This window comes from Notamacropus eugenii, chromosome 6 (genome assembly GCF_028372415.1).
Source record: "Notamacropus eugenii isolate mMacEug1 chromosome 6, mMacEug1.pri_v2, whole genome shotgun sequence".
Classification (NCBI taxonomy): domain Eukaryota; kingdom Metazoa; phylum Chordata; class Mammalia; order Diprotodontia; family Macropodidae; genus Notamacropus; species Notamacropus eugenii.
Genome location: NC_092877.1, coordinates 145,369,073 through 145,383,833, shown reverse-complemented (window position 1 = coordinate 145,383,833; position 14,761 = coordinate 145,369,073). Strand labels below are relative to the sequence as shown.

The 14,761-nt window shown below is 41.1% G+C and overlaps 1 protein-coding gene across 3 annotated transcripts in view; it reads right to left on the bottom strand.

Annotated features, from left to right (window-relative positions):
- Positions 1-14,761, bottom strand: part of ARHGAP10 (Rho GTPase activating protein 10) — a 364,988-nt gene that overhangs the window by 36,488 nt on the left and 313,739 nt on the right. For all 3 annotated transcript variants that reach the window (XM_072621216.1, XM_072621217.1, XM_072621218.1), the window contains one exon: positions 505-664. In XM_072621216.1, the coding sequence (XP_072477317.1) occupies positions 505-664 (160 nt within the window). The remainder of the gene's footprint in view (positions 1-504; positions 665-14,761) is intronic.

Below are 14,761 nucleotides of genomic sequence, written 5' to 3'. Positions count from 1 at the left end.
GTCATGCAAAATAAGCTTCCAAGTTATCCAAAAATGTGTCTCATTTGGCGTCGTGGGTCCCTTAACGTCTTTGTCAAGCAATGGGTAGCATATTTCTAAATCCTCTAGAATTACAGCTGATCGTCTCACTGATCAGAATTTTTAGGTCTTTTGGAACTGTTCATTTTGACAGTGCTGTCATCATATTATAAACTGTTCTCCTGGATATACTCACTTCACTGTGCTCCAATTCATGTAAGTCTTATGAAACTGCCCCCTTTATTATTTCTTAGAGCAAAATCATACTGCAATATACTCAGATATCACAACTTGGTTAGCCATGCCCCAACTCATAGGCATCCCCCTTCAGTTTTTATATCTTTGTTGCCCCCAAAAGAACTTTTATAAATACTTCTATACATGCAGGACTTTTTGTTCATTCTTTGATCTCATTTAAAGAACAAATTTAAACTTGGTTATCCTTCCTTCACTTTCGTATCCTCAAACAGAGAAATTATTACTTACTGGTTAGATGCCCAGTCCACCAATTCTCCTCCATCTGTAAGGAGGTGGTTTTTTTCTGGTCCTGGAGAACTACTCAAAATGGCAGGTGTAGGAGAGTGTGAAGAAAGTGAGTCGAGGCTGCCCGTTGGGGTGTCCTCTTTGGGAGGGCTAGGATTGTCAGCTAGGAGAAATAAAAGGGAGATGAGGATTTAAAGAAATGCTATTTTAAAAAAAGGCACACCACGAACAATCAGCGTTACTTGATTAGTCAATCAAACTTCATCTTAAAATTACATTTATAATTCAGGCTGTGACTATTTGGGTCTCCTGTCTTAAATGGTGGTGGTTGTTTTTGAAACCAAAGACTCCTAAAATAAACCATCTGAAATCGCAAAGGAAGAAGTATTCTCTCACAAGATAAAATGCTAATCAAAATCCAATCAGATAAAAACAATGTGGTCTTTTCAGTGGCCACAATGATACTCCAATTCATAAGAATACAATAGCTACAGGCCAATGAAAACCTCATGGACAACAGAGGAGAGAGAAGCATTCTTGCGGCCTGACCTTCATTTCCTTGTTGCCTGATGGCTGTCCAAGCTACTCCCAGATCATACATATGTATACAATTACATTAAGAAATCATAAGGCACGCCATGTTCATAGTTTTCATCTTAGACCCTCAATCCACCTCTCAATCACGAAAAGTTCCAAAGTAAATCTCTTATTTCTCTGAGAACACTAAGGAAGGATGTTAGAAAAGTCTAGGCTACTATAACGACTAGGAAGGAAAGTTTAATCCAAACTGAAAAGTATTTTCAAGATGCATGTGCTCAAAGAGGATCATTGTATTAAAAATATTTAGGATTATTTATATACGCTATGGGCTGGAGTAAAGAACTCAGAATGGGAAACAAATCAATCAGTTGTTTTCCTTTCTTTATTTTTATTGCAACTATTCTGCTCTCTAAATAAACAAAAAAGCATTTATTAAACGCGTACTATGTGGCAACCACAGTGCTAAGTGTGAGGGATACAGCTTGCTGCATACTTAGAAGTCAGCTTCTGCTCTCAAGCAAAAAGGGGAAAAGATCATCCATTAAACTAAGAGCTCCTCAAGGACTGCCTTTTGTCTTTCTTTCTATCTTCAGGACTCAGCATACTGCCTGGCATATAGTAGGTGCTTAATTAATGTTCACTGACTCAGTGATGACACATGTGGAAGAGGTGAATTGCAGGGTAGACAGAAAGGCCTGGAAGTTCGAAAAGAGAACAACAGGGATGATGCCAAGGCCAGGAGTCTTCAGAATGCACCTTGGGGTCTGCCTCTCAGGAAAACCATTGGGAAGTGGGAATGGGCCTGCAGGTCATGGTAGAAAAGAGTTTCTGGGGTCCCTCTAGCAGGGGTGATGAGGAGAAGGATATTGAGAGTCAGCATCCTGCAAGGAGGGGAAAGGGACTTGGCCAGGAAATTTGGAGATTGATTCCCAGACATTCTTGCAACCACCACAACCTTTAAAACAGTCTCACAGGACTCTGAACGCTGATCTAAATTCACAGTTCTCCTCCCTTCTTGTTTATTCAGAAAACACAAAGAACTAGCACTGTGCTGAGTTAATGATGTCATACTATGTAAATACTTTTTCAGCACAGGTTTGATAAGTTTGAAATCAGTTTTAAGCCTGATTCACAATCTAAGTATCTCACCTGGTAAGCCACAAAGTCAGGTAGGGAGAAACATATCTGCCTAGACCTGGGTCATGGTTACAGAGCATCCAGGAATAGCAAAGCCCATGACCACAAAAAAACAGACATGGAATCAAACTTCACTGATGAGATGAAGAAAAAAATACTGGACACTAAATGAAGTTAGATCCTAACATGCTCATGTTCCAAAGGACCACAAGGGACTCTGACTCAGTCTCCTGTCCTGGTTTCAACCAGCGCTGGACTCAAATTCTGTACGTCCCTAATACTTGTCAGATTCCCCCAGCCTAACCACCAGTGAAACAAGAAAAGACCTAACTTATCAATGACAGAGGCACCACATGGCCAACCATGGCGGAACTAACACTAGATGCACAACTAGAACAGAAAATCTTGGAAAAGAGAACTCATGGAATCGTTTTTAAGTGATGAGTAGTAGAATTCAGGCCAAGGGGTGATGGTAAATGCTCAACAGCTGGCTCTTCTACCACCCCCCCCCCAAAATATGTGCTTGCAATTCACTTTTAAGTTTAATCTACATTAACATTCTCTCCATCTTCTTTTCAGTGTGTGCACATATATATATATATATATATATATATATATACATATATATGTATATATATAATATATAAATGAAAAAGACAAGAATCAAGCTCTTGTTTCACTTAGCATTGGCTGAGATGTAAATGAAATTTAACTGAAATTTAACATTTAGCTCTTCTAAACTGGTTCATGCTGGGAGAAAAAAAGGTTCTGGTGTGTCCAGGTAGCATTGGTTGATAGAAATCTAGCCTTGCTCATGTAAGAACCAGATTCCAGTTCTGCCTCAGACACACGCTGGCTGTGTGATCCTGGGTAGGTCACTTAACCTTTCACTGTTTCAGGACATTCACTAAGGTGGCAGAATACAGAGATTGCTGGTCCTGAAGTCAAAGAGACTCGAATTCAAATTCTGCCTCAGACACTCACTAGCTGTTTGGCCTCAGGCAAATTACTCCACCCTTGCCTGTTCTCAGTTTCTTTAACTATAAAACAGAGCATATACCTCATTGTTGTGAGGACCAAAGGAGGTCCTTTTTATGAAGCACAATGCCTGACACAGAGTGGGCATTATATAAACCCTAGTTACTCTTCATTATCATTTTTTTGTTGTTAAGTTGTTGTTATGTAGCAGGGGCACATGCGCATGGATGAGAGTTCTCTATATCACATGGAACTACAAGTCTGGTCCAAAGAAGAGGAGGATAAAGAAAATAGAGTCTGCCTGGAGACAGTGAGGCAGTGGGATCAAGGTGAACGCTCCCAACTGGATCCAATAACCATTTTATTAAACATCCACAATTTGTAGGGCATGGGGACTGGGTGCCAAGGATACAAAGACAAAATAAAACAGTCCCTACTCGAGAAGCTTACATTCATTGGGAACACACACACAAGAGAAATGAAGCATATGCCAACTGATCTCAAGACTAGAGATCACCAAAGACACTAGAGAAGGATTAAGGCTTAGATGAGCTCTGCTCTGAAGAGTGATATTGACTCCAGGAGAAAGAAGGGCTGAATATGGCTTGAGGTAATTTTTTTAATAAGTTAGGGTGCAGGAGAAAGACTCAATGAATGGAAAGGGCATTATTGGTGGAAGTCACCCATGAAAAGCCCTGAAATTCATCTCAGGACATCACCACCACAGGCAGAAACAAGAGGGTGATTCCCCCAACAACAGTCATTTTTTCCACAGCCCTTCACCACAAGATACTTTAGCTAACTGGTGTAATTCAACTCCCCAACAAAAGAGCCAATTTTCAGGCAAATGAACCAGAACCCACTGATTGACCACCGCTAGGATTCCTTCTGATTTATTTTCTTTTTTGAACGTGGTCCACCCAGCGGGGAATGAAAATCCTGCTCTGCTTTGTGACAGCTCAGCCTTAGCCAGTGGTCTTTTTTTTTTAATTCTCTCCCTCACTAAAGGGCACCAAAGAGGAACAGGCAGAAAATATCACATTCTCAGGCCTCTCCTCCCCCTCCCTCAGGAATCAGGACAGTTGGACTTCCTCAGGACACAGAACAGAACAGGAGCACATAATCTCCACATTCACCTGCAGTACAGCTGTTCAGCTGAGGCCACTCGGGATGACTTGGCCAGATGCAACAAAACCCAATGGGTTTTTGAGGCAGAGCAGTGCTAACCTCAAGTATGAGTCAGACGTAATCTAGCCAGATGCTGCGCCTTCCAACAGCAGCTCCTGGCTTTCAGTGGGATGGGAGCCGGCCTCCATTAATCTTTAGATGCTGCCTTCCCTGTCTGCAGGGCACGACCCAGCACAAGCAGCGAACATGAGGGCCAGGACCTACTAAGTCACTGTCTCATTCCAGCCAAGGAGGAGCCCGTCAGAAGCAAACAGGAGCTCATGGGAAGCAGAGCGGCCTGGATGCTTCAAAAATGAGATATGCTAAGTCCTACTCCACATTCCCCCGCCCAATCCACCCCTACCCCCACCCCATGCAGTTCCCCAGCATACTGATGCAGCAGCACTGACTGTCATTCAGCATCTTAAATCATGTTCTATTAGGAGGATGTCTCCTCCTGCCAAACCTCAGCCATCAGAAGCCACCAAGTGAAAATGCCATCTGCAGAAGTACAGAGATGTATGCAGACAGACCAAGCAGAAAGATGGCTCCCAATGTACTTTCTAAGTGAAGACAATGTAGTTTCCTTTCTGCCGTGTAGGAATTAATACAGACTGGACACAGGCACAGAATCCAAGAAAACATCAAAATCCTTGGGGGTGAGGAGATGCATGTATTTGTGTGCATGACTATACACACAAATACATATATACACTTACACATGCCTATACATACACACATATATGCATGCACCTATATGCCCACATATAATATAATATATACATATATACACATATATATACATGTGTGTGCATTTCTATGTTATGTATGTATGTATACATATATATGCAAGCACACACATATATGTGTGTATATGTACACATATATACATATATATACGTGTGTGTATACATAAAACCCAAAATAATGACAATCATTTACCATTTCTGGTACTAAGTCCTTTAAAAACAATCAAATTAGAATTAAAAAAACCTAAATAGGTCTTTTTTTAAAATTTCACTCAGAACACTAGGGGATTTCTGGATTTAAAAACAGCAACACAATTTTGTGAAATAGGGGGAATCGAGGCACTGGCTATGTGACCTTGGGTACTCAGCCTTAGTTTCCTCATGTATAAGATGAAGCTTTACAGTTCCTTCCAGCTCTAGAACTATGACTTAAGGACACCGATCCTCCATTCTACTGACATTCTACACTAACAACCACTGAGGGCATTGATGATGCTTTTCTGACAGCTCCAACAGCAGGGCATGGAAGGCCAAATTCAGCTTCCGGAAAGGAAAAGGCTGTTGTGGGGGCTGGCCCGTCATGGACAGGTCTCAAGCATGGAAGCCCATTCCTAACAAACACCAGCCCTGAAAAACGGAGGTGTTTTATAGGCTGTCCCTCTCCAGGCCTGGCCCCAAGGCCTTACTCCTCTCCAAAGCCTGCTCCATTTTGTCAGAGCGTTCCACATCACAGCAGTGGTTTATCACAGAATCACAGACTTTGACCTCTTTTTCACACATGAGAAAAGTGAGGCTAAAACACATGGAGTGACCTGCCCAAGGTCACCCAGCCCGTGCCCTGACTTCTCCTATTCCATAAAACTGCCTCATTGAGTTGTCCCTCTCCTCCCCACCCCAATTCTCTTGTAGTATCTCTTTTACATGAATCCTCTGTACCTACACATCATCTCTTCCTGCTAGAGTTGGAAGAGACCTTAAAGGCCATTAATACGCATCTTCTTATAGGAAACTCAGGCCAAAACAGGTTTGCTGACTTGCTCAGAGTCACACAGCTGTGAATTCCAATAAACAGCCCAACGATGAACTGCCCAAGAACCCACAGATATGGGGTAGGAAAGCTACTGAGACTCCCAGTACTGTCCCTTTTTTCATTCAGCCATCATCATTAGGATCTCTTGAGTTCCAACACCCTGCAGATGTTGATGGTAAAGAGAACACTGAATTCAGCGCATCAAACAGAACCTTATTCATCACACAGCATCTACTCAGCAGAAGGAAACTACCTGTGAAAGAAACAAAGGGAAAGCAAAGTCTTCTCCCAGGAGGGGTCAAAGAGAAGAACAGACAGAGCTATCTGGAACACACGATCAGGGAGGAAGTTCCACATCTAGAGTCTGTCAGCATGACTTTGGAAAAGCTACTTAATCTCTTTCAGAATTAATTTTGCCTTTTGTAAAATGGGTATAGTAATATTTCCAACACATTTCACAGGATTGAGGAGAATTCAATTCAATAAAAAATTTAGTAAGTCACTACTATGTGCCAGGCTTTAATCCCACCTAAGACTCCAGGTGAGTTTTTGTTAAATGCCCAACCTATTCCCATTCTTTAAATGATCAACAAACATTGATTAAGTACCTACTATGTGGGAAACATTAAGGCTACAAAGAGAAAAAAAATGGAAAACTCAAAGCTCATAGGGTGGTGGATACAGCACTGGGCGTAGAGTCAGGAAGACCTGAGACCCAAGGCAGCCTCCCGACACTTACTAGCTGTGTGACCCTGGCCAAGTTAACCTCTGTCAGTCTCATTTTTCTCAACTGTAAAATAGGGATAAAAATAATACCAACCTCCCAAGGTTGTGTTAGGATCAAAGGAGATATTTGCAATGTACTTAGCATAGTAACCTGGCCAACTAAGAGGTAGAGTGGATAGAGTGCTGAGCTTGGAATCAGACTCATCTTCCTGAGTTCAAATCTGGTCTAAGACACTTACTAGCTGGGTGACCCTGAGCAAGTCACTTAACCCTATTTGCCTCAGTTTCTTCATCTGTAAAATGAGCTGGAGAAGGAAATGCCAAACCACTCCAGTATCTCTTCCAAGAAAACACCAAACAGGGTCAAGACTGATGGCACCCTTCACATAGCAGGTACTTAATAGATTCCTACTCCTTCACCCCCCATACACGATCAGCTGCCAAATCTGCTTGATTCTATCTCTACAATATGTCTCACATCTGCCCCTTTTCCTCCATTCACAATGGCACTCTCTAGTTCAAGCCCTCATTATCCTCTGAAAAAGTACATAGGCATCCTTGTCAGGTCTCTCTAATACGTTTCAGAATAAACATCCCTCTTTCTAGTTTCTCCCCTTTCCTTAATCTATCCTCCCCACAGCTGCCACCAGTCCATCCCTTCCACGAATCTTCTAGCTCTTAGTCATCTGGTGCCCATCTCCCTTCCCACAACCACCCTCTTCTCCATTGCTTTCTTTCCCACTTTGATCTTCATGTTCCTCACACCACCTTACATCTCCATCTGATGCCTGGAATGACCTCCCCTCCCCTACTCCAGTCCTTTAAAATTCTTCCTTCAAGGCTCAGCTCACAGGCTCCCTTCTACAAACAGCCTTTCTAACTCTCACACTTTTTAGCTAGCATTCCTCCCCTGAGATGTTCTATTTACTCAGTTGTATTCAGGTTATCTCCTCCCACTGGCATAAAGGTTCCTAGAAGGCAGGGACTCTTTTTTGTGCCAAATACAGTATCTATATGTGTTGCTGTTGGTCAGTCTTTTCAGTCCTGTCTGACTCTTCGTGACCCCATCTGGGGTTTTCTTGGCAAAGATACCAGGGTGGCTTGTGAAATCATTTCCTTCTCGTTCATTTTGCAGATGAGGAAACTGAGGCAAACAGGGTAAAGTGACTTGCCCAGGGTCACCCAGCTAGTAAGTGTCTGAGGTCACATTTTAATTCAAGAAGATAAGTCTTCCTGACTCTAGCAAATAAGTGCTCACCGAATAAAAATGAATTAAAGAGAACATAACATAACTTTTCTCAGGATAATGTGCTAAGTATAATTGTTCTGGTTTTTTCCCAATGCAATCCTACAAGGCAAAGGAAGCTCCTTTTGTCCCCCACAGGGCAGTCAATGGAAGCCTGGGAGTTCATGCGGAAAACTGAACTATTTGATAATGGACTCAAGTCTTCAATCAGAGACAAACACTCTCTTTGGCTTATATTAGAAGGGAAAAAGGAGGAAAGAAATTAGAACTGTCACTGCCCATTAAGGAGACAAAGCTAATTATGTTTCTCAGTAGTGGGAGGTGTACTGGGAAACAGAATAGAATTACCAAGTGCAAGGAAAAGGTCCCCATGTCCCACTTACCCCAATTCACAGCTCTACTGGCAGTGACGGGAGGGTGAGGCTGGGGTACGGCAAGAAAGCCCACCTCATTTCATCTCACCCTCTCAAAACAGGAGACACATAATGAAGGTAAATGGCTAACAGATTAAAGACAATCACATGCAAGAGAAAACTATTTCAACTAGAAATAAAATGTCTTTTATCTGAAATCTGGCCTAAGAGATGGTAGCCTGAATTTCATGAGTTTTTTCTTCCTTTTTAATGATTTTTTTTAAAAATTGAATTTTACAGGTTTACTATTCAAAGCATATAACCCCTCATCTCATTGAGACAAACACCAAACTGAAGGAGAACATCTCCCTGGGCAAATTGAATAAGATAAAAAAAGTCCTTGATGAATCATAAATTACAATTTGGGGGATTAAGGAAATGAAAAGAAAGTAACAATGTTTCAAAGGAAAACAAAAAAGTAGCTTATTGAACAACTGTTCTTGTTCAATACTACCTGTGTGACTTTGGACAAGTCACTTAACTGGGGCAGGCCTCAGTGCCCTCCTGCCAAAGGAAAAGGACTGGTGGTGATAAATCTATGATCCATAACACAGTCTTGTGACCTTTGATGGGCAAAAATTAAATATGGTGACCATCCCTAGCAAACACAAGGAAGAGCTAAAGTAGACTACAAGAAAAGATATGACAGGTCAATCTGTTGGGTTATAATACCACTTTAGTTGAAGAGAATCATGCAATGTGATGGAGAGACCATATTACTACATCAGTAGCAGCTAATGGACAACATATTACAGCTACAAAAACCACCTTGACTGCCAAGGGCAATGGCTGTCTCTGGCAATTCAATAATGGTATGAATGGGGCCATATTGTTGCACCATTAACAAAAGTCAGAGCAAATTTCCTTATACTGCCAAACAGAACATTTATACCATTAGCAGAGTCAAGGGTCAATATATTTGAAGACTGGACTTTAGGTTTCCAAATAGAAACTCAAAGGCTGAATCAAATGGTGATCTTCCATACCCTTCTGAAATAATAAGCCACTTAGAAAATATTAAATTAGGAATTCTGTTTTCCAAGCTGACCTGTGGAGACTGTGACCGTTCATTACAATTTCAAGCAATCTAAGTGTACTTTTTAATTTAATGAGCCATTGTAAAGGAGCATGTTTTGCCCTAATGATAGAGCGATTGGAAAATGGTCATCACAACTGCTATTCAACTAAAACCAGGAAGGCCACTGCTCAAGTCACCCCCTTCTGCAACTTTTCTGTCCCATGTCCTTCCATCGTGTAGTGGAAATCTTTGACTAAAGACTTCAGCAGAGATCAGACGGGGGTGGGGGGAGGGGTGTCCTACGAAATGATGACCAGAATATCTGGAAATTCTAACAAGTCCATGGTCTCCAAGGAGGCATGCTAGAAAGATCTGTGATTTCCTCAGCATGAGCAAGTCCCAGTGAGAACTCACTTCAAAGGAAAAAGGTGAAAAGTCTTTCCGTCATCCATCCATTTAGTAGTTAAGTCCTAAGGAAGAGCCTAGGGGAACGGAGAGATTAAACGATGCCCACTGAGTCACAAAGGCAGTAAACGTCAGAAGCAGAATTTGAATTCAGGTTTCCCTGGCTCCAAACCTGGTGTTGTTGTTACTATAACAGTGTTCTCCAAAGAAGGGGTCATGGAATGTGGCTTGATCCTAAAGGATATGGGATCAACTATTCAGAAAGAAAAAGATGCATCACACCCCTAGCTCTCAACCCTCCTCCAAAAGTCAACCCCTATGAAATAGGGAGTGCAAGTATCATCCCCTTTTTACAGCTGAGGAAAAAGTTCAGAGGAGCTACATGAATCGTCTAGAGACAAACAGCTAGAAAGGGACAGAGCCGAGACTCCTGGCTTACGCATGGTGGTTTTTCTCCTACATTGCACGCACATCTCAATCATTTCCTCTTCTTGGCTAGTCAAGGCCCTTCCCAATATGGCTCCGACCTAAGCAAATGACGCTAAGCAAATTGATCTATGCATTTTCTCCCATTCTTTTAAAAGACAAATGACAAAAAGGAGGGGGAAAAGACACCTTCCACTGCAGTCAGTCTAGGGTTCCACCCATGCACCACACTCATATTAACCCTAAGACGTTTCTCTTACCTCACCTCATACCCTCTCACCACCCCATGGTCCCTAAATGACTGCTCTTCTGCCTTTCCAAATCATCCCTGGTCCTTGACATATAGCTCAAATTTCACCAATGAAGCCTTGCACTAATCATGCCGGTCCATCTCAACTATCTCACCTGTTGTCTCCCCACTCCAGTCTATCCAACAAAGAGCTGGCAAAGTTATTTTCTCCACATACAGATTTTCATGGGATTCTACTACTCCACCACCTCTAAAGACTCCCTATGTTCTCTAGGTTACAACATAAAGTCCTCTGTTTGGCTTTAAAACACTTTACACCTGACTCCAATCTGTCTTTCCAGATTCCTAGGGTATTACTCCTACTCCCACACTCTGCAACCCCGTTACTGGGCCTGCTCTGTTCCTCACACAGGTCACTCCATGCCTTTGCCACATTCAGCTCCCACACCTAGAGTGTACTTTCCCCTTCCCTCCATCACATATAGAGTACCTGTCTTTTTCCAAGGTGCAGCTCAGGGACTATTTTCTGTATGAAGCTTTTCCTGATCTTCTCCCCCTACTCCAGGTAGGACCCCCCCCCAACTGCTCTGTATTTATTTTGTATATGTTTATATTCACTTTATATTTATGTTGCACATATATATATGTATCTTTGTGCTTGAAAATATAATTTATATATTTTATATATATATATATATATACACAAAAGGATACACATATACATACACACACATACATATGTGGCCTTGTCTCCTTCATTGGGGCAGGAAGGTGATACAGCGGATAGTGCCAGGCCTGAAGTCAAGAAGGCCTGAGTTCAAATCCAGCCCCAGACACTTACTAGCTGTGCGATCCTGGGCAAGTCACTTCACCCTGTTTGCCTCCGTTCCCTCACCTGTAAAATTAGTTTGAGAAGGAAATGGAAAACCACTCCAATATCTTTCCCAAGAAAACCCCAAATGGAACAATGAAGAGTTAGACATGACCAAACAACACCAACAACTCCTTCATTAGAAATGTTAGCTTCTTAAGAGCATGGATTGCTTCATTTTTTGTGCTTGTATCTGAAACCTAACAGAGCACCTGGGACAGCATAGATGCTTAACAGAAGTTTGCTGATATCAGTAATACCCAATTTGGAAATTATTTGCTCATTCTGATCTAAGTGCATGGAATCCAAAGCCCAGTTTCTTACTTTGTATTACAAAACTGTGATACCTATGTTAAAATTCACCAAATGTTATTACCACAAGAGATGAGTGCCACTTAAAATCATTCTGGAAGTGGTTTTTTTTTATAATTATAAACCTTAAAAAGTTTTAGTCATTTCAAGATTTTCTCTGAAACAAAGACCTATCAGATTTTGATACCAATAGCCTTCAGATACTCTATCACTGTGAGTAACAGAACTGAGATCAAGAATCACCCAAAAGGGATGGCACCCAGTAAGGAACACAGAGCTGCAACACACCCTGAACAAAGAAAATCAGTACAAAAAAAAAAAAACCAAAATGAACAATATGTGAGCAGCTCTTTTCATCCTTGTAGAAAAATAAATATTAAGAAGGTATCCACCTCTTAAGGAATAGTTGAAGAAATTGTGGTATAAGATTGAAATAGAATGTGTTATGCCATAAGAAATGACCCAACAAACACTTTCAGAGTCAATTGGGAGGATACATATCAACAGAGTCAAGGTGAAGGGAGCAGAACCAGAGGGATCATTCATACAGTGACAGATATTGTGAAGAAAAATAACTTTGAAGGACTTGGGAACTCAGATTGGTGCAATGACAAACCATGACTGCAGGGACTGAAAGACCAAGCATGTCAGAAAGGTGACAGATTTAAAACGCTAAATGAAATGTACACTACAGGACATGGCCAAAGTAGGAATTTGGTTTATCAACAAACATTTGTTGAGAGTTTTCTTTTTCTTTTCTCTTTATCTGTTATTACTCAATTGAAATGGTAAGTATCAAGGAGATAGCCTAAAATGGCCAGGGTCTCCCATTGCATCCTGGGCCATCTCCAGTCTCCCTGATGAATATCTGGCCACTGGACCAAGATGGCTCCAGAGGAGAAAGTGAGGCTGGTGACCTTGCACGGCCCTCCCTCACTCAAATCAAAGTCAATGGCAAGTCATGTCATCATCTTGATGTCATGGTCCTCTTCGAGAATGATGGACAAACACAACACAATAAAGGAGAGAAAATAAATGTTTTTATTATAAAAATAATTAATTAGAAAAAAACGTAGGAGTTGAAAAGAAGAGGCAGGATGACAAAGTAAAGGAACATGTTGACCTTGCAGTTAAAGGACCTATGTTCAAATCCTAGATCTACTACTGATTAGCAGTGTGGTCTTGGGAAAGTCTTTTAATTTCCAAAGGTCTCAGTTCCTTTATCTATAAAATTCAGAGGCTGGACTAAAAGAACTTTGTGGCCAGGTCTAAATCTAGGCTCCCATGATCCTGATAGGGTATAAGGAAGAGACCAAAAATTTCACTGCTATTCTGGAAATGTGAAGAAAGCAAAACATTTTTTGGTGCCCTTCCCCATGGAAAATGTATGCGAAGACACAAATGAGAATCACCTAAGATGGACACGGATGAATGAATTGGGATTTGTCCCTCTAGAAGGAGTACCCACAGTGATAAGATCAAAGATCCATTAGACTATTTCTGAAAGAAAAAAAATAAACATCAACTATGTGCTATGTTTATTAAGAGGAACTTGCATTAATGAGTTAAAGAAAGCAGAGGGAGATCATTGCAGCTTCAAATGTTCCCAAATCAGAAAACTCAAGGAAAAGAGAAACTATATATTCAAGAAGTTCCATAGATCAAAGACTGATTTAGTACAACTGCAGAGGGAAATTTTTCTAATTATCAAGTCTGATCATCACTGACATTAGGATCTGTCAATCCATCTCAATGAAATGCCAATAAACAAGAACGAAAGGGTAGCAATGGAATGCAGAGAGAAATTTATCCAGTCTTCTGCCCCTCAAATGCACATCATGCAACTGTACAAACAAACAAGGTGAAAAAGTGTCACTTCTACATTTGCTCTTCAGACAGCCACCTTCTGATTGCATCAAGCTCAGCAGAGTTGTGGATGACAAAGCTCATTTGGATCATGGCCTCTTTCCTGCATTTCCTGATTCTCCCCAGTTTCTAGTCAGCTCTCCCTGATGAAATCACGTTGTATTTATTTATCTGTGTTGACGTTGTTTCACATTCATACACACACACACACACACACACACACACACACACACACATACACACACCCCATCTTCTTGACTCCAAGTAAGATATATAAACTCAGAGGAAGCAGAGACTTCTGTTACTGTCTTTGTATAGCCTGGTACTTAACATAAATGCTTAATAAACAGTTGCATAATTCACTTGCATTGTTCAGTTCTTATGCAGTGGCATCACACTCTTTACGATCCTATTTGGTGTTTTCTTGGCAAAGATACTAAAGTAGTTTGTCATTGCCTTCTCCAGCTCATTTTGCAGATAAGGAAACTGAGGCAAAGAGGATTAAGTGACTTGCCCAAAGTCACACAGTTAATATATGTCTGAGGCCAGATTTGAACTCAGGGAGATGAGCTTTCCTGCCTCCAGGCCCTGGCACTATCCACTGTACCACCCAGCTGCCCATACTGATGCACAAAAAAAAAGGTAAGTATTAAACACTAATTATTAAACATATTCACAAGAATTTACTAAGCCTCCTTTATGCTACTGGCATTGTGCACACCAAGATAAAAACAGCTTCTGCCTTCAATGAGTTTACCTTCTACCTGAGGAAAACAACATGTATAACAGAAGTAAATACAAAATACAAATTAATTTTTGAGCCGCAGGATGGGGAGAATGTTAAAATGTGTGCACACAATTTGTAAGAAACGGAAAATGAGAGTAACTGATACAACATACTTTGAAATGTATAAATGTCATAAAAATATGAGGCATGTTACTATTCATGGATGCAAAGGATTTGTAAAGGATGGTGAGAAAAATTCTGTGAATACTTAACTAGCTTTTGTAATTAGAAAAAAAGATGAAGCAATCCTAAAAGATACCAAATTGTGCACAGAAATAAGTGAGATGCCAAGGTACATCATGGCAGGTCAGCCGCTGTCGATTAGGGAACAGTCACTGC